Genomic DNA, 25,879 nt, shown 5'->3' on the forward strand with positions numbered 1-25,879 from the left:
GGTAAAACAGAATAATGACTCCGAAGATGACTCAGGTGTAATATCAGCTATTTCTGCTGCCAAGATAAATTTGATGTACTACCCAAAAACTGGAAGGCCCTGATGTATATCACCATGTCAGCACAACCATAAAAGGAATTTCTTGCCAGCCAGTCCTTTGTTTCCTGATATTCACCTACAACGAATTATACACACAATGATGAAAATTTTTGCAAATTGCTTCTTAGACACAAATACCCCACGAAGCATTCATGGTGATATGATTAGTATTAATAGTGTCATCTTCTCACGTAACTCCCAAGCTAGAATTTACCCACAACAAATGAGACGTTATAATATAAATCTCTGTAATACACCCAGACCAGAAGTTATTCTGCCATCCACCACACAAATTCTGCTTTCAGGAACTCTGATCCTTACACAAAATATACCATTCCCAACTATTACATCCGACAACGGCAATTGGATTCCGCATTCTGGATTGCTATGTATCCACCTGGGGGAACCGGATGCAACGGAGAGAATGCATGTGGGGGGCAGAGTGGCAATCACAAGTGACTTTTTGCCCGGTGGGAACGAATCAGATCATGGATTTCTGATTGCTGTAGATGCCAGCGAATTGAATGTTTGTCATTTCCCTACTCTAAGCTATGTGTGCGGGAAACCAACTGTTGATCCTTTTGCATATTTCATGGCCAATCAGCCCACGCCAATGCGTCTGGTAGGTGATCCACAACTGAATAACCTTAACCTGGCCAGGTTCAGGGTGGGAGATCAGATCGAGATGAAGGGATCAATTGTTCCAGGGGATTGTACCAGCTTATTAACTATCCAGGTGTGTGTAAAATTTAAGGCTAGCTGAGCGGGAATCATGAGAGATTTTGATTGAGCCCTCCGGAAACTGACTGCAGTAATCTTCCAACAGGTCTTTGATATAAACGAACTACCCAGGAATACAGGGCATAATCACAACCTCCGGGAGAGACCAAATTGGCGTTTTAGATTAGACTCACACAACCGCTACTAAGAAGATTCAATTTGTGCTGGTTGCCATTGGTTGTTATGCAGATGTTACTCAATTACAAGTTTTCTTGACTTGCCTGGTATGCTGGGGAATTTTTTATCTGCAAACATTTTCTCATTTGAGGACAATTGGATTACAAGCAGTAAGTTACCATTTACAATGTTGTCCAGTTTTCCTTGCCAGAAAACATGCTTTACACAAGAGGAATGAAGTCCTCGTCAGAAAATGAGGCAGATTTCTATGATGGAACTTCCAAATTGAGGATTCCCTTTTGAGGTTCCAAGAAAGAGTTTTCTTGTTACGTTAGCCTTTGGGTAATTGGGTGGAGAAGACCTTGGGGGCATGGGTGGTGGTATTGTTGTTTTTATGTATTACACATTGTAGAAATAGACTTTGCAGTCCGTCGTGCACATGGATATTTTGGTGGTGGAAGGGATTTCGTGAAATGGGTCACAATCATGTACGCGCGTACATGGCAGTCAACACTGCATTGTACGTATGCAAGAAACTATCACAAAGGTTAATCACACAAATATGTTATGTATTATCCAAATAAAACGGTTAACAGGAAGGCCTGACAAAGGATATCTTACACATAAAGACAAACAAATCCAAACCAAAATGCCTGCCGTGGAGAACACACTTTGTAGCAATTTTCAAATTGCACCAATTAACACAGTAGAACAAAGAGGCACATTGACTTGTACATTTCAAAATTGATACATAAAATCCTTTATTCCTGAGATGAGATAATGCAGGGAAGGAAAGGGAACAAGTCATTTGCCTTTGTGGGTGGAAGGCCAAAACAAAAGTTGCTTGCCCTCCAACACTTTGGGATAGATGAGTATCGCCATTAAAAGGCGGGATTGAATGCTAGGTGCCTCTTCTTGTCCCACCCCTCCCTAGAATTCCTCGATTGCCAGTCATAACTCAGCCTGCCGTATTTCCAAACTATTAGACAATCATAATGATTGAGATTGCTGCCAATTTACTTCTTGCAAATACACGTAGTATACAACAAGTTGGAGATGAAATACACCTTGGGACCCCTATTGCATCATTTAATCTTCCCCCATCATTCACTGGGTATCAAGAATATCATGTTGTGCTCAAATTTCATGATCCTGATATTCCTGCAATCTTCGACAATACTCTCAGCCAGATCTTCCTATGTGGAAAATTATCATTGTGTCCTGTATCCAACCAACCAACGATTACTGTAGAGAACCTTAATTGGTATATTCACCATGGAGAACTCCCCGACCTATATCAATACGAAAATGCCCAGGTCTTTGGTATGGCTCGAGTTGTGCAGGTCCACTGGCATCCGATTCACGAGAGGGTCTCTCATCTTGAAATTGTGGATAATACCATCAAGCAGGTATGGGATTTACCTCTAGACTGAACACTAAATATAGCAGTTCTCTAAAATGCCCATGAACATTTGCTTGAGTGTGCCCCATCAAATTGCTGACCTTGTTCCTGCGCAGTCCCACTCAGGTCGAATCAATTTGTGTTCACTCAATTCCGAGGCGCTCAAAAACTTTCAAGACCTCAAACACGGAGATTGTATTAGATTTAGTGGCAACGCAGCTCGAGTTCCCAGTGTCCGCTACGGATTTGTTTCTGTTGGTGTATGTGATACTCCATATAATCAAGATTGACTCTAACAATAAGCACTGACTCGTGGTCTGGGTGTATATCATATTAGGTTGAGTGTATAGTGAAACTTTCTCGATCAGAGGTAACTCGATACGGCTTGAGGAGTGATCCAAAAAAGAGATACAAACTCGAAGCAAAGGATTGGAAGGCACCCCGCACTATACAAAGAAAATCCACCAAGAAATTTCACCGCCGCCAAACGTGACGATTGGCATTTAGTTTGATTTTTCTCAAAGATTACTACATATATATAACTTATGTCCTAAAGGAGAAATTAATTAAAACCGTTATCAAATGAAAAGATATCCCATGCGCCAATGACTAGAAACCGCAAGTGATGCATGGAAGGAAGACTACTATGGTCACTGAGGTTTCGTTGATGAATACCCATTGTCTGAGGCAAGAATCTGCTTGGTGTTTGGAAGTGTTACACATTCCACGGTTTGCAAAACGCACAAACAGATGTAAGGGAGAGCATTGGAGAGACTTCATTTCAGAAATCAGCAGAACGATGGCAATTTTTAATCTTAAGCGCATCAGGGCAAGATGAATTACTTATAAACAATTGTGGCTAGGAACAACAGTTGACTAGTACAGGCTTGGTATCTGGGAAGCTGAATTTGAGATATAAAAGACCAAATCACAAAGGGAATAAAAGACGAGAAGAACAGTTTGAGTGAGAAGAGGCCAGACAGCAATAAACTTCAGCGTATGTACTGATGTATATGTACAAGTTTAAAAAATCAACTGTCTTCTATATGACGGGAAGCATGGGGAATAAGGAAAGGTGAAGTGGGCTGGCATTCTGCCCAATGACTGAGAAAATCAAGAGTAATGGCCTGAGCAATCTCATGTTGGGTTGGGGTCTTTTCCATGTGGGAGATTCTGTTCGGCAGGCGGAAGACAGGGGAGAATATCTTAACAATGTATGCTGAGAGGTTTTTCCAGATGGGTTCTTCGGGCGTATGAGTTGAACTTGAGTGTTGTTTAATTACTGAGATTACCTGGGTGAATTCCATGCAATCAGAGACAACGGCGTGGCGGTGGTTCTTGGATGCTAGAAAAAGACCGCGAACACCACCGAGGAGGAAAAATATCAAGGGCTGGTAGTTTTGACGACGCTGGTAGGACTGTAGTTTGCGAGTTGATTCATCTCAAAGCTGGATCAATTCTGATGATTCTTGGTTCGTCTGAGTGAGAGCATCAGATGATTTGTGGGTGGCACCGCGGTTCCGCTTATTGGTTTTCTTGTGCACCTCTGTCTGTGGGGGCTCGCTGATTGCATGAGTTTGGAAGATGACATATGCTGAGAGAACATCAAGAATGAGGTTTAAGAAATCATGGAGAACATCAAAAGAATGAGATCGCTGGGGGGCTGGAGCATCTGAGGTAGGATTTTCTTCGGCAGACTCAAAGCTGGAGGGGCGGTTTTTGATGGCCTCGATGTATTGAAGTACTTGTACGCCTTGAATGATTTGATCGTTGCTCTGCTGGGTTGTGGGGACGGGTGGCTTGTACAGACTATCGGCCATGATCTCCACAGAAGCGGCAACAAGCTTTGCCCACTCTGAGATGGAGGTTTCGGTAGGGTGCGCAAGTCAATAAAGGAACCGGACTAGAGTTGATTCGGGATGGGGTGTCTTTGCAGCAGTAGAGATGTAGGATTGCGGCGGGATGGATTTGTCCTTGTTTCCAAATGTGGCAAGCAAGGGGAAATCAATGATGTCGGGACAGTACCACTGTTCATTGGTGGATGGTGACAAGAAGCTGTCCGCTAGATACATGGGAGAAACAACCTAACAGTTAGTTACGCTGTGTTTGGAGACACGAATGTAGAAAAAAGAAAAGAACACTTACCCAGGGAGCTGATTGTTTTAATCCATGATGCGTATGAGCATGCCGTGCGTTGGAATTGGAATTCAGGGCTTGAAGGAGTTTAAGTGTGCATGGACTGTACACGAAATTGAACCAGAGACGTGAGGGAAGCCCAGGTGGTTTGGTACCTTTGCCAAGATGGTTTGGATCCCTCGAAATCTTGGTGAATATGAACAACTTTAATTCGCACATCGACAGACTTGAGGATTGTCAGCGGGCGAACAACAACCTGAGAAGAGGGATCGGAAGGGTTTGGGTTGGATGGGCCACTTGGGGTTGGATTTGCTTGACCAGAATGGGTTTCTGGGATACTTTGGGAAGGTTGCAGAACTTGGTTGGTTGGGGATGGTTGAGGGGCCGTTGTTGTTCCGTGTGCAGGTGGCTCCACCGGAGCGGCTAGATTAGTGTTGGAGACCCCAGCTTTCGCGTTGTTGGTCTCAGTCGCAGCTGATGGAGAGGATTCGGGCGGGATATGATGTTCTGGATTTCCAACCACTGAGTCGCAAGCTACAGGTCCAACTTGAGAGTCGGCAGGTAGAGTTGGTGAAGCCTGCACAGCATTATCAGGGGTATCCGGAGAGTGGTGCGGTTCCAAGTCTCTGATGGTGGCAAGAGCTGCTTGTGCACCCATTGGGGTGTTAATGTTTGGATTCTTGGTAGGGGCATGTTTCGGGATGGTAAGCTGAGATGTGTCTGATTTGTTTGAGAGAGCTGCTGGATTGGAATCGTTACTGTTTGTTGGAGTCTTGGTATTCTTTTCCAACAAGTCGGCTGGCCGACCAGAGGCACCTTTTTTGGCTCGTTTCTTGGGGGGCTTGCTTGAAGTTGCTCCAGTTGATGTTCGAGGTGATGTGGAGCTTGGTTTGATTGATTCAATTTTGATGGCTTCATTGTCCGGAATCTCGCCTGTTTCCTCCCAGGCTTTGCAAGAGCTTCAGTCAAAAGAGAAGGCAACATCCGGATGGGGAGGGCAATCTGGGAAAACTTGAACTCACTGCGTTTCGTGCTGGTAATGGAATTAGCGAGGACATCAACTAGGTGTTTCCAACTACGGGGAAGCTTGAGATTTCTCAGCCCTTTGGCTGCTTGCTCAGCAGCTTGGATCGTTTGTCCAAATTCCTCCGCTGTAATTTGCTGGATTTCATTATCGAGGATCGGTTCGGTAGGATTCAATGGAAGAGGGCCGCCGGGATCACTTTTGCTAATTGCAAACTCCTCAAAAGTGGGTGCTGGTAACATCTTGACTGGAAAGTTTGCTTCAAGCACCTGCTGACCTAGGGGGATATGGGTAAAGTGAGAAACAGCCTGGGGGGTGATCATGAGGATAAGTCTATCGACTTACTTGGTGGTGGAGTCGGAGCATCTGATGGGAGGGGTGGTTGCAGAGATGTTGATTCCTGAGGAAGCTGAGGGGCAATTCTGGACTCTGGCTCTGCCATGTTAATATGAATTGAGAGCAGTAGTTATTTCGCCAATGGTTTTTGAGGATGTGGGGGGGTCACAAAAATAAATGATGCGATGATGGGGGAGGAATGAGGTGAAAGTGCAGAGGAGGAGGAGCCACTTATATATTGAGGATTTCATTCCAGAATGATCCCCTTGTGTAAAATTTTTTCACTCAGCCTTTGTCCACCCACAATCCACCTTTGTGATTAGATTTGCTGACGGATCTATTTGGTATAACCAAAACCAGACTAAGCATGGTTTTGACTTAGACAATAGATTCCTCAGGCTGTAATGTGTAAAGTTTGTGATGTGCCAATTCATGGTTTTGGTAGGAGACGTTTTGCAGTCAACAGTCATGCGCATGATGAAGTGATCAGGACAGCTGTAATGTTCAAATAACTTCATTAGACTGTTACTCAGATTATTCATGGAACTGCCCAGATCTGGAGCAATGATCTTAATTACAGAATTATGGGCAACTGGCAGAGACATTTGGATAAGTCAGGTGAGGTCCCATGCACAAGTGAACTTCAAGGATTTCTGAAGTTGGTGCAAACTCATGTACGCGCGTACATTAGAGTGGACATCAGACTCACTTCCGGTCCCGCAGTTGTACCGAATTGACTGAGTATATATCAGGTTATCTCAAATCATGATAGCTTCTGGCAGGATGAGCCCCCCCCTATGTACGCGCGTACATGAGAGGGACATCTCAGCATTAATCAATGCCGTATATATATATTTCATGTGTAGGTGACAAACAGCTGGCCCCATGGATACAAAATACTTAGTTACCAAGTAATCTCGAAAACAACACAGCAGCTGGAGCATCCCTCAATGATGAGCGTTTCAACAGGCAAATTGATATGGAAATGGGTGAGATGATAAAATAAAGCTAATGATCAACATTCATCCTCCCTCCGGCAGCCGTGGCCGAACCCTCTCCGGGAGCTAAACTTGGACCAACATTTCCAGATTCATCTTCTAACCTCCGTTTGTTGTTGTTACGAGTTGGGAGTTGAGAAGCGGATTGTTGACCAGTGGATTGTTGACCAGTGGATGTGGCGGTGGTGAAACAGTATGTTTGGAGATTCTTGGTAATCTCTGGCAGCCCCATTTTTTCGACCTTGGAGATGGTTTGTTGCTCAAAAGGACTCAGGAGTTGCCACCAAGCATCGGCATAGCAATCACGCGGCAAATCTCTGGGGACCCCCTTGACGCCTTTGAAATTCTTGATTCGAGTTGCGGAGCGGCCATAGATCTTCTGATTAGTGGCAATAGTCTTGTGGTGATCTGCCTGTGCCTGTACCATTTTGTCAAGACAGTGAACAACGGAGGTGAGATGGCTGCTACGCCAATTTGGGGAAACGGTTAACGGTAACGTGTTCTGATCGCCATCTTCAATATCGGAGCCACAGTCCTTGTTTTCAACAACGTGCGCCAGTAGTATATTCTCTTTTAGGACTTGACCAAGCATCTTGCACCTGTTCTCTCGTATCTTTAACACACGGAAATATATATTTACATATTTTGTCAGAATGAGTTACAGATAGACAGGAGAAGTAGAAAGGATGTACGGACTTTCTTCCTCCATCGTTGGTATTGTGCCCTCGTGGCTTTTTGATCCTTCAATTTCTTGTAATCGTCACCGCTTATGTTTCTGGACTCGCAAATTTCGCGGCATTTAGTATGGAACCATTGTTGGATTATTGCTTGGGCCTGTGAAGCCTGCTGATTGGTTAAGGGCATTGATCGACGGATCCACTCAATAGATTTGGTTGCCAAAACCTCGACCACAGTGGAGTTCCAAGGCGAATCCACACCAAGATGGGTATCCCAGTCGAAAGTGAGTCTTGAGATACCGGCCAACGCAAGAGTCCTCTCCACATTGGCCTTGGTTTGAGAGCTGATGGCTAGGCCCTTATGTTGGCCTTTTGAGAGAGCAGGAGTAAAGGGGGGCGACTTGATGTTCTTCTGTATTTCTTTCTCTGCCTGAGAGACAAAGTATTCTATCTCTGCCGGAGTCTTAGCCTTCAACGTGAGGCGTAATCGATTGAGTTGCTTCTTGATTTCAGCCGTCCTTCTTTCCACCCAGTATTGAGCCTTGATTTCTTCAGCGTTTGGAGAAGCTGGGTAATCGTGAGGCTGAGTTGGATGACCAAGAAAAAACTTGACAAAGGTTTGGATACTCCGAGAGATCTTATCACAATGTTCCGCCAGAGCCTGTTTTCCCGCAATTCCTCTTATCCGTTTTTCAGCTCGATTATGGTCCTCATCAACCTCCGCCTCCTCCCTCGCGCGCCGGGCATTTTCAACCACAAACTTTGGTTCTAGTCGAGACTTTTCAAGCAAAGCTGATGGCTGGTTCAGTTGTGTTGAAGGAATTGCTCCTACGGATTCAAAACATTTCTCAGCAAGAAAATACATACAGCAAAAAGTAGCTACTCACCATCAGGACCGGTTTCCATTGCAGAACTGTTTCCCACTGATTGGGCTTTTGGAAGAAATCCATCTACGACCGCCAAAATCCAACTTTTATCTGGATCCACAGAAGAAGATGTATCTCCCTGGTTTCCATTCCCAGATATGCTCTGTTCATCTTGTGCTGAAGGCATGGGGACTGATTGGATTCAAGAAGCTAATTAGTAGATTTTTATGGGGCAAAAAGCAGATGATAGACGGGTTCCAGTATACAATGCAAAGGTGTTGTTGGTGAAATCAAGCAAAAGAGGTGGTTGAGGATATGGAATAGTTTAAGGAAAACGTGAAATCATGTTGGATGGAGTTATAAGCAGAACACAAATTTGGGGGAATTGCCGGGCAATTCAGGCAGGCTCCACTTTGTTTCTCAAATGGAGGAAAATACAGTTATACAGATGTTGCAATTCAAAAAAAGGGAGCATGTGGCTAACAAATAAATAATGATCCCCTTTGTTTTATGCCTAAAAATCGTTGCATAGGCCTTCCCATCCCTTCATGTGTAAATAAAGCCCAAATAAAATATCAGAAAGACATAGACCAGCACGTTTTAATGGTAGTTGTTGAGACTTACAGCTGTCCCCAATCCCACAGCACTCATTGTTTGTATTTCAAAACCAAATGTTGAGATTGGATTTAGAAGAATTGCAACATGTTCGATGACCCTTTCACTGTCAATTACCTCAGTCAGGTCGTGATCAGATTTCACTAAGCGGCAGTTGAGATCTGGGTAATCCTTGTATGGATCTTCCTCCCGTCCCACTTCCTTGAATGGTTTCACGATCAACCAAGTTTTCCCAGCTGTTTGTTCCAATTGGAAAATTTTCTCCACTTCACCGAATCGCTGGTCCTTCCCTAGGTAGAACTCGACCAAGGAATTTGCTGGATGCCGATCTTTAGTTGTGAATGTCTTGCCGTTGAGTTTGATGTATTCAACAAGATTAACTGTTGAGTTAAGTGGGGGTACACCTGCATGTTGACCAAGCTTTCCCCTTGAACCTTCCTTTCCAGCCACCGCCCGCTTCCATTTTGACATCAGAGTTCTGTTCAACTGAGTAGATTTCTTCTTATTGTTGTCCTCCAAGCCGCGGTTGTGTTTTGCAGTGTGGTCTTTGAGAACTCACTGGAATGTTGAGTTGATATGCCATTCCTTCATCAATGTCTTCGGTATATCATCTAAGTACAATACACATGTCACCTTCTCAGTAATTAAATTCTCACAATGGCAATAATTAAACACAAATAAGCATGAGACTAACCAATGTGATGGTTTGTTGGCATCCTCTGCAACATTCCATTAACTCTTTCCTGTGCCCAAGCTGCTGTCGATCGAGGTGGGCCAAATCGGCGGATAACTTCAGAGTAATGCTGTGTCAGATGTAGATTTGGCTTGCTTGGTGCTTCTGGCCAGCCTTTTTGAAGACACTTTCGATAATCCAAGATTAAACTGTCAAGCTCATCAAGATCTTGAAGTTTGATCTTTGGGAGAGTCAGGAAGTGAGAAATTTTGGATAGCAAGGTAGTTGATTCTAGGAGTGAGGATATCCTTATTTTGCTTTCCTCAGTTGCGCAATCCTTGTATGCTGTGGTCCAAAGAGGAATCAAGGCAATGGGATAGTAGATCTTGTAAAGTATCAGCCATTCTGCTGCTTTTAAAGATCTGTGGGTAGCCAATCCCAAGTTGCGTGGAACCCTATCAATCCAAGAGGGTACAATTGTATGCAAGATAGTCCGCCGTACTATGTCCAGCTCCTCTGGCAAGAGTTTCGGTTGGTTGAAATCCGGAATTGGTGATGCAGCAGCTCTGCGAGCTCTATGTCGAGGACGAGTGGCAGTGTGATCACTTCCACTCTCATCTGCGGAATCGGTGGTTACCTCCTCATTTGCGTCACACAGCGCCTTCTTCCGCATCCGCAGGCTATAGGAATGGGCAGATGACCCATCTGATGTTGCACCAGCACCACTACATGTTCTGCTTTGACCAAGACCTAGCGTTGTTGTGGCTGGTGTTTGCTTGGCTTTGGCTGCACGGGCTCGCTTGTTTGGTTTTTCAGAGGTTTGATTTGATTCTTCGATATCGTCTAATTTCCGCTTGCCCTTGTTGGTGGAGTTAGGGACACAATTTGTTGCAAACGGAGTATCTGTATATGACTGGTCATTCTGCCGTTCCGCATCCTTCTCTTGAATATCCTTAAGCTTGGATGCGACTGATGGCAATGACATGAAGCGCATCGTGTGATCTTTCAAGTCACCCAAAATCAAGGCATGCATCAATTCAATCGAGCAGAATTCTATTGGCCTCCATTATGGGAGCTCATTGAGCACACTCCATCTTGCGCCATGTTCCTTCACAAACTTCTTACGTTCAGTCGCATTTTCTAGTTGAAGCCAAAGTTTTGCATGTTTTTGGTGCTCTTCATTCGTCCGCCGGGTAAACTTTGTGGTGTCCGTTTCCTCAATTTCATGCTTGCTCAACATACAAAAAGAGCAAAACCTAATTGAGGCGTGACTTCCAAATCCAGCAACCTTCCGGAGAGCAGGAAGATCTGCGATCAGGGGAAAGATCACAGCCCGTATAGTTCTTCCTTGAGCATGAGAAGCAGTGGATTCAAAGAAGACTCCATTCCAAAATTCTTTCAATTCATTCACCAGCGGTCGTAAGAGATGGTTCACCTCGTCTAGACTGGGTTCGTTGGGCCCAGGGATAATTCCAAAAAGGAATATGTTTTCCTGCTTGTAGCGCTGATTTGGAGGAAGGTTCAAGCAGATCAAGACAATCGCTCCAACAGAGTTATGCTTCCCCAGATTTGAAGTTCCTTCGGCATTGAACCAGTCAAGATATAGGCTGAACACAAGATTTCCAGAATTCTGGGTAAATATCCCAGTTCCATCGTCCGAGTTGGGGAATTCGCGCCAGATTTGACCATGCCACACATCTTCCATGTCGTGGTGTGGTTCCCATCTAGTTTTGGGAAGGCTGGAGTCTAGCAAGGTCTCGAAAGAATTCTGAGAAAGCCGCTGTTTCAACCATGACTTGAGAGTTAAGTATGAGTATGTCCGAATTGGTTTTGATGCTTGCTGTTTATCGAGTTTGAAGAGGGCTTGATCATATCTGGGTACGATTTCTTGCAACTTAGCCCACTTACAATACCCCTGATATTGGGAAAAGAAGGACTGGGTGCATGTGATTGGAGGATTTTTGTCTCCTTTTATCAGAGGGTAGAGTGCAAAACATTTTTGGCAACATATTTGTGTTGTCAGATCTGGTACAAGGCCAAGTCGATGAAAAACTGCATCTCTAGTTTTGGGAATCTGTTGGATCATTGCTTTAGCATCAATAATTCGTTCCTCAGTGCTCCACAGCTCTGCCAAGAATGAGATGTTCTGCCTTGCTGACTCGAGGAAAGATGCGGACCCATCTTTGCTCAGTTTGTCTTTTAAGACAGATTGGGCCATCTGAATCATGACCTGTGTGCAAAACTGCTCCTCCAAAAGTGGCGCCTTCCTCGTGTTGTTTTCCAGTGGATTAGAGGTGGAGGCAGTCAGACCAGTCTGGGTCAAACTTGGATTAGCTCAAGATCTAACTATGCTTTTAAAGCAGATGTGATTCAACTCACCCGGATCGGATTAGAGCCCATTGGGTGTGCCTCCGGATGATTCGGCCCTTCCTTCTGGAGTTGCATAGTTGCTTTCTTCTGATGCAATTGATAGTCTTTCCGTCCCAAGACCCTCCCAGGAACAATTCCACCACAATCTTCTGCATGCTGCGTGGTGTTGCACCCATAGAATTCACAATGGCAAACGAGATTGGTTGTTTTAGGCATGTTGCGAGTTTGTTTGTTTTAATTCGAGTAGATTGGGGATGAGTAATTTCAGACGTCTTCTAGATATTTGATGGGACACAAGGAAAAAATTCACATTCATACATAAGTTGGGGAAAGCTGGTTGATGCAAGCTTTATATCATTGCTACCCAGATACCAAGATCTACTTTTTTCATGAATGTTTTGAGGAAACAGTTACGTACTTGGCACCCAAAAGTTGCATGTGCATATCTTGACTCACCACCTGACCAAAGAATATGCAAGCCACCAAGTTGATGTGATGTGCTACAATCATGCACAAGTGCAAGTCATTTAGATAGCAAGATGAGCATATGTACATATCATGTGCTTCAGTACATTTTCATGAGGAGCTGGCCCAGGTCGGACTTCATCTCACCCTGTGATGCTTCCTCGTTGAACTGGATGTACATTTTTTGGTTGGATTGAATCTCAAGTTCTAATGCCCCTTGTAACCCCGCGACCATCATGCCTTCAGATGCTGTTTCGGAGAAGACTGCATCAACTGAATCCACATATTTGTGGTTGCGTTAGCCTGTTATAAAATTTTACATCATAAAAAGGGTGTTGTACCCACGGTCCACAACTCTGGAAATGACATCCTCCCCAATTACAAAAAATATTAATTGGCAGAGGACCTATCTTATCTCAATCCAACATCTCATCAACCAATGGAACCTTTTCGTACTATTCTATCTCCCATACAAATTGTTTGGCTCAAAGACATGCAGACAATGATTGATGAATCACTCAAGATTTTTGAGCCAGATTCTCATGAAGAGCAACAATTAAACATTAGCAACACCAAAGAAAGGGAACATGAGGCTTGGCGTTGGTATATTTTGTGTGATGGAAAAATCAGAGCGGGAGCACAAGATATGCGTATTCCTGAATGGGCAATCCCAAACGTCAAGGCCATATGGGATGCAAAAAGGAACCGTCTTGGAAAAGGTATTTGGCCTCAAGTTCTTCTTCTACTTTTCTGCTGAGCTGATTTTTCAATTCACATTTGACAAGGACCATTGATGTTTTCCACGCCAGATACCACCCCAGGGGGATTGGGCGGCTCGGCAGCAGGCCAGCATTCTTAGGATGATCAAGGGTAAACGATTAGGTATAGTTTGATTGTAAGTTATCAGAACAAAAGACAACTGCTAACTTCCTGTAACTAACTGTTCCTTCTACCAACAGCTAGCTGGCTTATCTCTCTCTGGATTCCACAATACTGCCTCATGGTTTCCTGTTTTTGGTTCTGTTCTGTGCTTCCTCTGTCTGGATGGTAGTAAATCTTTGGTTTGTTCTGATCCAGATTCAAGTGAGAAATTCACGATCTCCTATCTATCTGATGTCTGTGGTTGTGTATCGCAATGAGATGGCTTGTGTCCCCCGCACGTCAGACAAATCTATTCTTTTTCCCATGTCTGTGTCTCTGCTTTTGGAATATACTTCAGCTAGCAATCAATTTTTGATGTATTGACGTTGTCTGGAAATATTAGGTTATGCTATACAGTGATCAGAATTTTACACCAAAGGTATATTGCTTTGGCTTAACACTCAGGAAAGGCATTGAATCTGCTGGATGTTGGGACTAAAGAATACATGGTATTGGTGTTTGCTCACAAGGAAGAGATAGCAATGGTTGCGGCTCATGTACTCTCCAATATTTGATCTGGTGGGTGTCACTGTCATGTTCGCGCGTACATGGGCGGGAACCTTTGAGGGCAAAAAACCGATTATGTGTTTTCACATGTGATGGGCCCAAATATTCAGATTGTAATACCAAGCTGGAACAAGCAATGCATTTGCCCAAAGTCACCCCCATGTACGCGCGTACATGAGAGGGATACTCAATTGACCAAATACAACTCCTTTCATCAAATGAGAGCCAAACTGAGTTCTGAGTTGGCCAAGGCCCTTTGTCAATTACATAAACTCTCATTTGCCTTTCATTCACATTAATAATTCTCTCCCCTCATCCCTTTGCACTTTCCTAGACACGACCTGATTTGTGTAATATATAATCTGGACCTCCTCTTGTCTTCCCCCTCCTGACTCTGCTCTTTTGTCCTGTGATTCCTTTACTTCAGAATGTCCTTATCCCAGACTCATTTCGCCAATGGCAAACCACCTGTTGGTGTTGCAAAAGTTAATCTTGCATACTCAAAAATCCTCCCCAATTCCAAATCATCATTTAGTCGTTGTATTGCTGCCTTCACGCGAGCTCTCTTAGACATAGAATATGACCGCAAGAAAACTCCTTCAGAGGCATGGAAGCTCCCACCTTCTGCCCACGATTTCCACATTAGCTCTAACTTGCCAGACTCCATTCTCATACAGCCCATTGATCCCATTCCTGTTGGTTCAACATTACCCACCTCACAGAAGATATCCCCAATCTTTCGAATCCTATTTGTCCAAGACCTCTCAAAATCTTGTTTTCCTGGTGTTACTTTTCGCTGGTCTCATCCATGGGATTCTCACTGGAACCAACTTTTTGCAAAATTTATCCTAAAACATTGGAGGAATGCCTATGCAGCTGGAACATTTACTCCTTTTTTCATGGATCCGGTTGAAGCCTCAAACACATCCTTCCAGCTTGGCGTTCTCCACAGATGGTTTCTTGGAAGGCAGAAAGGATTACGATTGGGTCAGTTTTCAGAACAGCACAAATCCAAGAAGAAAAAATCCAAATTTAAATCCAAAGTACGAATGCAGGTATGCCACATTCTTGCTTTTCTCTTGCCCAAAATGTGGGCTAAGCTCTTTCTTCATTTCAGATCTCGCAGCACCGTCAAGAAACGCTCTCTACACTCCCATTCAACCCTAACACAAAATCTTTATTTGATAACATCAAGGCTACTTCTGAAACTGAGATCAATCCCCCTCGCTCTCTGTTCAAAATCCCTTTGCTCTGGAGGTCACCGGAGTTCTCAAAATTTGCGCAAGAATTGGATCAGATTTTTATTCAGAAGAAGACCAGCACCAAAGGACGCCAATTTGTACATGATTTTGTCTTGGAAGCTCGCAGGCAGACTTCAACCACATCTCCTCCAGCTGGCTTCAAGGAAGTTCCTCGTAATCTTCCGTTGAACTGCTACTCCCTTGAATACTTGTCGACGCTTTCCAAGTCCCAGAGAAATCTTCTTAATCCAACGGATACCATCAACTTCTCGGAATTGCTAACAGTCAGATAAGGCTTGCTGTCCACCGTGAGTTACATTCAGCGACTTTCAAGCTGTCATATTGCTCATGAGTAGCTGAGCACATTCATACTGCTCATTTCCCCCCGATGGTACACTTAGCCTATTTACAAGACATTCTCAAATCAGTAAGTACAAAAAGGAAATTAGCAAGAAATCACATACAGTGCAAGCTCTCCTTTCCTCTTTTGAACCTGATATATATTCATTTCCAGGCTCCCTTTTAGATAGTATCGATATACATGAACTGGATGACCCTGTCCCAAGCGGTAAAGTCGGTCGACAGCTTGGACTTCTGCTGCAGGGTTCCACCCCGGTTCCTGAATGATGTAGTATTATTAGCTCTCTTCTATGCCTGTAAAAAACAACTATGGCTTACCATCATGTACACATTCTGAGCGCAACGCAAATCAATGCCTACCCCGGCAGCTTGGATTGAGGCCAAGAGAACATTACACTGTCTGTTGGTTCAAAATTAATTCAGGTTTTCATCACGTTTTTTGATTGTCTGGTCCCCAGTAAGCCAGGTTAATCCAATACCGTTCCCCTGAAGTGCCCGTTCAATACTATAAGGTTGAATCAGAATCAACATCTATCCCCTTTCCATGCTCCAAAGCAAAACAACATAACTTACATCCCCAGAAACCCAGTGAAACTAGAAAATACCACTGCTTTCATCCTTTCAATTCCACGAACTCCTCCCAAGAAGACCTTCAGGTTGTCGACTAGGTGGACAATCTTTCCTGAATCCTGCCATCGCCATTTTGGTTGATGAAGTATCTCTGATCTTGCAAATAATGGATGGTTGCAAAATTGACGAAGCATTGTCAACTGTCTGAAAAACTCCGATGAATCCCATCGCTCCCCCGCTGTTCTTAGCCTCCCAAAATATTGGATGAACGTCTGGTGCAGATCCTTCGAAATCTCCTCCCATTCGGAGCTGATTTTGACAAGTATGAATTTCTCCACTTTCTCGGGGAGATTCAACAAAACATCCTTTGTTCTTCTCAAGCAAACAGCTTCCATGAGTTGGCTTAAGGTCTTGATTGCCTCTCGAGCACCAACGTTCATTCGAGGGACCAGACAGCTCCTCCATACCCACTCTTCGTCCCATGGATGTATTTTCAAAAGCGTAATCAAGCTTTGCAAGTCGGTCAATTGGTTTTGGACAGGTGTCCCTGTCAAGCAAAGAACAAACTGGCACTGAAGATTTTGAATGCTCTGGGTTCGGTGCGTTGCTGCATTCCTTATCAAGCTATCATCGTAAAAATAAATCAGAACCATGTATGCCAATTGTCCACATGAATCATTTCACTTACTGGGCTTCATCCAATACAATCCTGAACCAGAACAGATCTAGAGCTCCAATGTTGTGCTGGTTGGGGTGTTTCTTGTTACCACTCGTTCCGATCATTTCGTAAGTTGTCAAAATCAGCATTGTCGACTGCAGGTCTTCACTAGTAAGGCTCTTCCGATTGTCTCCATGGAAAACCTCATAAGGGATTGCGTGATCTCTGAAATGGAGATCAATTTCGTTTTTCCAATTTGAAAGGGTTGCCAGAGGGCAGATGACTAGTGTAGCTGCAGATCGTTTGTTGGGATCAGCTTGTCGGAAATTCTTGCGTTATCACTTGTCGCCAGGATAAAAGCAAGGGTTGTTAATGTCTTTCCTAATCCCATATCGTCAGCTAGTATCGGTCCCTGGGACCTGTTGTGATTTGGTTCCTTTGCGCTAGAATTTGAATCTTTCTCGCAGTAATTGCGAAGCCAGGCATTGTCATGATGGTACTACAAGGCTTCTGGCTTGTTGTTCTCGGAGTCCTCATTCTTGAGGAGGAATTTTAGGGCGGAAATCTGATGGGGTTTCATACTTGTCTTGCACTTTTGAAGCGATGTCGAGAGCCAAGGTGCTGGTCTGGATTTTGAGTCCCTAGTGGTTTCAGTGAGGTGGGGAATTGCGAAGAAAACATCTGGGCTGTAGTTCCAGATTGGGCTTAGTTCCACTTCGGCAGCTTCAAAGGCCAATTGGACTTGAGATATGTTTTCCGAGCGGCTGAAGACACATCCCCTCAGCTGAGGCTGTATACAATTCTTGGTCACGAGAAAGGCACGCAACTTCACCAGAGCTACATCATTGGGAGGGATTTCTGGTTGGGTGGGTGGAGTTGAACAGCTGGAAACTGGCCCTAATAATGGACCTAGATATTCACTCTGCTTTCGGCTGAGATCTCCAAAGCAATTATGTGGCGCGCAGTATATGTGAACTAGCTGTCGGCCTCGTTGAAGAAAAGCTACCTGAGGGACATCAGAAGTAAGTGTTACAGTCCTAGTGGAAGGCAAGGTGATGATAAATTGGCCAAGACAGAATGTTGAAGACATTTGTGGAAAGGGATGGGTAATTTGATTTATTCTGTTACACAAATGCGAACTGAGAAAGACAGGGGAGATAGTGTGTTCCTTTTGAAACATTCCAGAGATGGGCCACTGGGGGTATCACTGAGCATGACAATATCAAAAAATCTGTTTTGACTTTGTTTGGCACTTGTATTTGGGCTCTTGAGCTCTGCAGGTTGGGTTAGGGTGGTCCAAATTGCTACTTGATTACAAGAGCATGCAGGGTCAACTTGAACATATCATGAACATGAAATCATCTCCCCTTTGCCCCTTTGGATATTGAATCTTTATGTAAACTCACAGGCAAGGATATTCATGAAGATTGTTTTTCTATGTTTAACGTGACAATTGAATATCCAATATGTGGGATATGTGGGAGTGACCTCACTTACGACTGCAAAATATAAGGTTTTCCCCTGAAGCATTGGTACGTCACATGAATGAACCTTGCAGTTAAGTAACCGTTATCTAGCCATCCAGTTAGCCTTATAGCTCTTTTTACATTTTGAGTAGTATCTTTTTTAAAATATCACACTTCCTTGCCAGATTTCACATTCACCCTGCCTGTCCTGCACAGTGGAATGGGGCTTGAGGTGGGGCAAAGCATGCTTCATTGCAAGGGCATTCATTCCACAACACAAAATCTTTCTGGAGTAATGATTCAGTTACACTGATGCGCAACACATATTCAACAGGAATTACTGTTTGAATGGCTTGTACTAATGTCTCATTGCACATCAGTTGTACTACAATTAAGAAAAGCAAATCAAAGAGTTCTACACAACATTGTGTTACCTCCCACATTTCTTCTAGCTTTCTTGAGACTCAATTCAGCCTCATTTCGTTGCCGTACTTATGCATCAATTGTGAATCACTTCTGGATTAATTTCAACTTTCTTGTGACTCACTTCTGACAGAGTTCTTGATCAGATTAGGGATAAGTTACTATTCCCATCCGGCTGACATCCGACCAAAACTCACATAAAATTCAGCGGTGGCACTCCCTGGGGAGTGGGAAAATATCTCCCCTGGTGTCCAGAACGCGGGAAGTGAGCATTCCAGCTCGGGTGCGTCCAACGCTGATCTATATCCCTCATTAGCCGCATGACAAACTGACTTCCCGTTTTTTTTTTTTTTTTTAATTGGCAGCTCTCAATAGTTTGAAAGGACCAGCCCCTTCGCTCAAAGCCTATGCCAACTACAAACCTTTTTCACCACCCACGCTCCTTTGCAGTGAAAGGCGACAAGCCGGCAAAAAGGAGTACTTAACGGGTTGCTCCAAGCTCGAGGATATATTGCAGCATGCTTTGGGGCTTTCCAAATCTATCCCTGTTCCCCCGGCCACCATCATTTCCGGGCTCAGAGATATGCAAGAGGCTTGCAGAAAGAGAAAGAGAGGTGGGTTTAGTCTCTCTGAGTGCTATGTTTTCCCCACCCGAACTGACACCCTCAATTTCTTCCGCTCAGATGTGAGCGAAGGAAAGCCAATCCCCCCCGAGGATTTGATTGATTTGACCAACGAAGACAATGACATTGAAGATGGTCCAAACTCTACTCACACTGCCATGAGCTTGAAACGGTTTTGTGGTTCGGATGTCGCACTCTCAGATGCCAAGCCCAATGGGCTTTCCTCCGAAGCGCACCAGGACACCCCATCAGCTAGCCAACCCAATCCAAGCGTTCTGAATGCTACCCCTCCACCTGCTGATGGCAACTCCCACATATCAACGCCTTGTACGTACCAACCCCTCTCTTCTATTTAGTTTATCTTTATTGAAGATGTGCTTTTTGTGTATCTAGCTTTGGCTGCACCTCCACTTGCTCAAGATACCAATAACCTTTCAGCGATGACCCCACCCACCAAAACTTCCAACATCCTGTCCAATCCGGAACATTTGGGCTCCTCAACTAACACCACAATTCCCACTGGTCAGGAGGTGGCTAGCAATATTTCTGGAGCGAACTCAAAGGCTGCGGAGGTCAACCCCAATCAGGCCGCACAACCGACTTGTGAAGGAGCCGACTCCAATCAGTCCGCACCCAACTTAACACGGCCTGAGGACTCTAGTGCTCCCGGGGCTCCGGCGACAACCAGCCCCATGGTAACTGTTCTCCCTCGCTCCACAGACACGAGGTCAACTGTTCCCCCGGATACCGCTCAAACTCCGCCTGATTCTATCATCAAGGATGACACGGTCAGAGACGAGGTTCACAGCATCTTGAAGACTTTCCAAGGCCATCTGAACCGTCAAAAATTCAAGCAAGGACACTTGGCTGTTCACACGTTTATCAATCAGCGAGTCAAGTCCTTGCCCAACAGGGTCCCACTGACCACGTTACCTCAGTTCAGCTTGGTTCAGTCCGCATCGAGCCATAATGTATGGCTCAAAGACATTCAAAACTATTGTAAGTTTTACTCAAGATTTTTGTCTTTTCTCTGCTTCCCAGGTCGGCTGACTTTTCCTTTTTTTCCGCTCAAGTGGAGACAGTTTTATTAACGTCTAGTGACGAACCGTGGTTTTCCCCCAACATGATTGATATCCCAACACTCAAGTCAGCTAAATTGGCCGTGTTGAAAGCAAACATATCCGCTCGTCTTGATGCTTCTCAAGGTCCAAAAACCTAGGAAGTTTCACTTGTCACAATGGGCGAATTGTATTGCCTTTTCAATCCAGTTGACAGCCCAGGAATTCACTGTTAAACCCCCTTCACTGGGCGACCTGACTGACAACAACATCGGTTCCCACGTGCAAATCCTTCAGTACCTACATGGCTGTAAGACTAACACATTGGCATCAAGTGAAGACCCGAACAAGATGCGAAACGACATGACACTTAAACCCCTCTATCAACTACACGACTCAATCATCGACATATTCATTACCTATTCCATCATCTGCGGGTCTGCAGTCGCCAACACTGAACCAGCCTCCGATGGCGCTTCAGGTCAAGACCTCATCCTCCAAAAAAAGGAGTTGGACCAATATCGCTCGCGCCACAACTACTCACCTTTCTGCCTTTACCTCATGGCCGGTGTTCGCAGTCTCATTTTGGCGCCAAACAATCGTCAGTTTGCCTCAGGCACATCCGCTCTGGGTGTCTTAGCCTCTGTGGAACACATTTTCAAAAAAACTGTGCCTCAACCCACGGGATTGGAGCCTGTTTGGAAAAGACTTGGCGCGTATATTGATAATCTTGTAATCGACTCTTTCCTAACGCCCAACTGTCTGTTCAACTTCCGCCGCCCAGAAATCACTCAGTTAGCCCAAGCAATCACTGCCGACTTCCTTGTTTACCTGGAAGCACAATTCCCGGAGAAGAAATTTCAACTCCCTTGTGCCCTCTCTGCCAAATGAGTACTATATAGCCTGTTTGCTTTCCTCTGAATTCTATCCCCAGTTTTCAAATTAGCTTGATAGTATAACCTGATCACTTGTGCCCTCCACCCTACATGTTGACCTTGAGCAATGTTTCTGGGTAGTTTTCTTCTTGTTTTTGGTAATAAAGAATGTTAAGTCTCATGAATTGTTTGGTTACCTCTTTGTCATGTTACAATGTCTGTACACTGTTAACAAAAAACTGTAACATGATATTATAGGTGAATAATTTTTTTGATGACCTCCTGATCAAGGTCTAAAGAATTATGAAATGAAAAAAAAAACATTTGATTCAGAAAACAAACTAGAGTGTTTTAGATTAAGGCTAGATTGCATTTTGGCAGCATTAGCTAGATGTTTTCATTCTACTGACAATAGGTGTGTAGATATCTTATGGAACAAACTGACATGGCAAATTGGAACCATCTCAGCAAAATACTAACCAGTTCCAGTCCTGTCAGAAATAATCCTCCATTGAACCAGCTCACACAATACAAGGATAACATATTTTCTTGTAGGGCAGCTGGTTGGGGGTTTGTAAGTTGTAAGTTATAAGTATACACAACAGTGGTTCAGGGATATTTGCGCTAAATACAAGTTGTTTTATATGGTTGTTAGAGCACAGCAATGTGCCCCCATCGCTTTGTTTTTCAGGGCGGTGAATATGTAGATCAATCAGATAAAATTGAACCTAGGATTTGGTAGGTAAAGATTCAGCTCACCTGGGCAGGATAGAACATCCAGCGCCATGGGTGTTGCCAGACCGTTTCTGTTGGATCGACCACTGGAGAGGATCCACAGGTTTGTCGCCGCTGAGCACAAGTCCTCCACGAAGCCACTCGTCCAACGGGTCGGATGATAAGTCACCACCTTGGGCAGCAGCGGCATTTCCAAGGCCGGCAAGCATTCCGGTCTTGGGCTGTGAAAAAACAAGACGAAATACATTCAATTGGTCAACCAGAGGAGCCAAGGTACTCCGGATAGTATTAAATAAATGTACTCACCTTTGAGCTAGAAGTTCGTGCAGATGAGGCAGGGGTGATCGGTCGGGGCTTATAATGTGATACCCACATCTCTCGGGCGAGGCGTATGGCTTCAGCTGTCCATGATGGATCCCAGTTTGCCAGCTTGAAGTACTCGTCATTAAACAACGGGTGCAGCACTGAAACAAGGTATGTAAGCAGGTTGACTTCTAGACAATCATGAAAGGAAAAAAATACATACATATTGCGATTCTGTAAAGAGGTGAATTGTCAGTCAGGCTATAGTATTTATTTGTTATCTTGATTCCAACCCGGCAGGCATTCCTAAATGCTGGCGGGTATTTAAGGTTGCTAATAACGGTGGATAGGTGGTCGGTGATTTGGTCAATGTACACTACTATGTTTGCTAAGCGAGCTGAGCCTGCGGTCGATGCTTGAAGAGTGATATCGTTAAAAATGTTCAATACCGTTGCCAAATCACAAGCCAGTTCCAAGTCGGATTTGTTCAATTGATGCTTGCGGTCTACACCATGCCGTTTATGGCGCTGCCACTCAAACCTTACAGTAAAGCAATTGAGTCAGAAATTTGATTCAGGAAGGATCATCTGAACTCAAGGAATAATTACACAGCAGCTTGACACCTAATGATGCTGTTGAGTTGCGCACAGGTGGAGTTCCATCGTGTACTTACATCTCTTTTGATATTATGAGGAGTTTCACACTCTTTCTCGGCACAAATCTTGATGAATTCAGCCTTGGAATTTGGCGAGTACCTTAGTTTTTTTGCAATCACTCAAAACTATACCAAAAAGGGTCAGATCCCATCAAACTGTTTTCAATCCTGAATAAAGTTTGGCCTTACCTTTGCCAATGTGAGTCTACAAGAATTGGTTGTGTACGTATCGGCATCCTCTTCTTCACTCGCATTTTCTATGTCAGCCTCATCAAGTGATTCATCATCTACATCGCGTTGAGAACATGAGTTGTCGCTGTTGCTTGAATATTCATCTTCTGACGGGGCTTTCTCTCCACGTGGAACCCTAGCATGGATCAAATAAAGAAATAAGACAATAAAAACTACAGTAACTATATATTCTTGGGCAACTTACACTCTAATCTGCTCTTCAGCATTGCCATCATCAGAATCTGACCCGTCCAAATGTTCCTCCGCACCCGTTGGGCCGTGATTGTCGTTAGCATGATTCTTACTTCCAAATGGACGGAGGATAGCCTGGACAATGAGGTTTAGGATGTGCGCGAAGCATTGTATCCAATGTGGCTCCCCTTGGAATTGAGGCCACTTGAGTTTCTTGATCTCACGTACCATCACTTCGTTGTTCTTTGCATTATCGCTCACTATACCACAAATCTAAACAAACAAAAGGATTATTGATCAGTGTCGGAAGCAAGACAAAAACATAATGAATGGGCACACTTTATTGTGAATGCCAAATTTCTCAACTACTAAGCAGACTGTGTTGGCCAAGTAGACACCCGTGTGGCTTTTCAAAAGGCAAACAAAGTCAAGAGGCAAGGACTCGAGTTTGATATCACCAGTTTGGTCTTCTGCTAATCAATACATGACAATTTCTAAGATGTCGTATCCATTTGGTGACTGCCATGTGTTGATTCCTAGATATAATGCACCGTTGTGTGCCTAAGAATAGAAGGAAGTCAGTGATAAAAACAAACAAAGGAAAAGAAAATCAAATCTGTAATTTCTTACATTCAAAGCAGCCTGGTATTCATGTTGGATAGCCGAGTAAAGGAGGTGGATGTCCTTTGAAACCACTTGCGGATTGGGTAAATGCTTGACGACTGTAGGGTGGAGTATGGCCTTGTGGCTGGCATCAACAAGTGCAGAAAAAGGCCTTGCAGCTTCAGCGCACCATACAGCGCATAGCTGAGGAACCTGAGGCTGTATCTGTCAGATCGCTTATATCAAAATCAAATACCAAAAAGAACTCACTTCTTTCGGATCTATTTCTCCTGTTCCTGTTATTCCAAGAGATGCCAAAGATTTACTAGTTCGAGATTGGTTGTGTTTGCGGAGGCAGATGGACGCGTGTTTGTTAAGATTACTACAAGAGGAGTCGGAGGTTGGTTGGTTGATCTTGATACTACATCTGAGCGGGAATAGGGAATGAGAATCAGCTATATATACCGGTCATAACAGTTTGCAGAGCCTGAAACTTGACTAACAATTTGCATTCATAAGCAATCATTCGCATGCCGAACTTATCCTTCTGATTTGATAGCTGTAATGGCTTATACAATTGATAGCTCATACTGACGGCGTTTGAGGCGACTTTCTGAGCCCTTACTGGATGCAGAAACAGAATCAGTAAATGAATAACCAATTTTTCTTTTAAAAAAAAAACATGTAAACAAAAGATAGAAAACCCACATAACTCCTCCTCATCGGTCAATGCTTGGCCTCCACACGAGGGCTGGGTGCTGGTTGGAGTGTTATCTTCATCGGCTTTGCTTGTATCTTGAATATCCTCTTGCGGAGGCAAAGATTCGACGATGGGATTTTTTGATTGGTTGTGCCCACGAGCCATGGTGACTTCTCCGGTGTTGTCGGAGAAGGGATTGGTTGATATCCGGCAACCTGCTTGGTGACTAAGAACTCCAGTCTCCGAGGGACCCGACTAGAGGGGCTGGCACAGGGTACTTGCTCCCGCCCCCGCCATAGAGCCAAATGGGCGGGTACCGCTTAGGGTACCCGGGTACTGCCCCACTTTTCTCAAAAAAACAGGCACCCGGCACCGCACCCGGCACTGCCCGGCGGGTGCCGGCGGTACCCGCCAGGCGGTGCCGGGTACCTAGCAACGGGTCCAAATCGTTATTCTTTACACCAAGCTCCTCTTGGAAAGTTTTTAATAAGGTGATAGGAGTGGTATGCTCAAGATGAGTTTGTTCAAGACACAGATAAGGTTGTATTGCTATGTAAGGGTTGGTATGAGTGTAGTAGTAAGTTGTAAGTGTCGTGAGTACAGGTCGTGAGTAAATAACTGATGAGTGATAGACTGAGGAACAAAAATGGGGGGAGTAGAGAGCTCCTTATATAGACAAATGTGAGGGATTTTTGCTCCAGGGGGGCTATGCCAATACAGGAGTGGCTGTGTACAATTCATGCAAGGGTTGCGTGCATGAGTGAGGCTGTGCTTAATTTATGCAAGGAGGTGCATAAATGAGGCGGGGAACAATGGAGTTGCAGGGCACAGCCGCAGGGGCAGTGCTACATGATGTAATGCAGATGAAAAACAAATACAAACTAATATATGCAGCCAAGCTAGAGTGGAGCAGGGAACATATGGGTGTTTATGTGTATAGTGAAGGAAAGGTGACTTGAGATGCATGACAGGGGTTTGATGGGATGCTACAGGTTGTCCAAAGGGCTAACTTCCAGTGTAGTGGGGCTCTGGTTACGCTTCCAGTGGGGACTAGGGGGTACTTTGGCCGTAGATTCCTTTTCTGGGGTCCATATGGTTGTACCATGAGGCATTCTATGACTAATTACGCAAATGAGAGAAAAACTTTTGATTTTTCCCATTTTGTATACCACAGCGGTGAGATAGAGAAATTGAAATCAT

General features: G+C 44.3%; 1 protein-coding gene across 1 annotated transcript in view; it reads left to right on the forward strand.

Moving 5' to 3' along the window:
• PtA15_16A246 (uncharacterized protein) overlaps positions 1-25,879 on the forward strand; it is a gene marked incomplete at both ends in the record, with an annotated part of 60,813 nt that overhangs the window by 14,787 nt on the left and 20,147 nt on the right. The window contains 2 exons of the mRNA XM_053163918.1: positions 19,529-19,654; positions 19,721-20,054. Of these exons, the coding sequence (XP_053027895.1) occupies positions 19,529-19,654; positions 19,721-20,054 (460 nt within the window). The remainder of the gene's footprint in view (positions 1-19,528; positions 19,655-19,720; positions 20,055-25,879) is intronic.

Source organism: Puccinia triticina, chromosome 16A (genome assembly GCF_026914185.1).
Source record: "Puccinia triticina chromosome 16A, complete sequence".
Taxonomy (NCBI): domain Eukaryota; kingdom Fungi; phylum Basidiomycota; class Pucciniomycetes; order Pucciniales; family Pucciniaceae; genus Puccinia; species Puccinia triticina.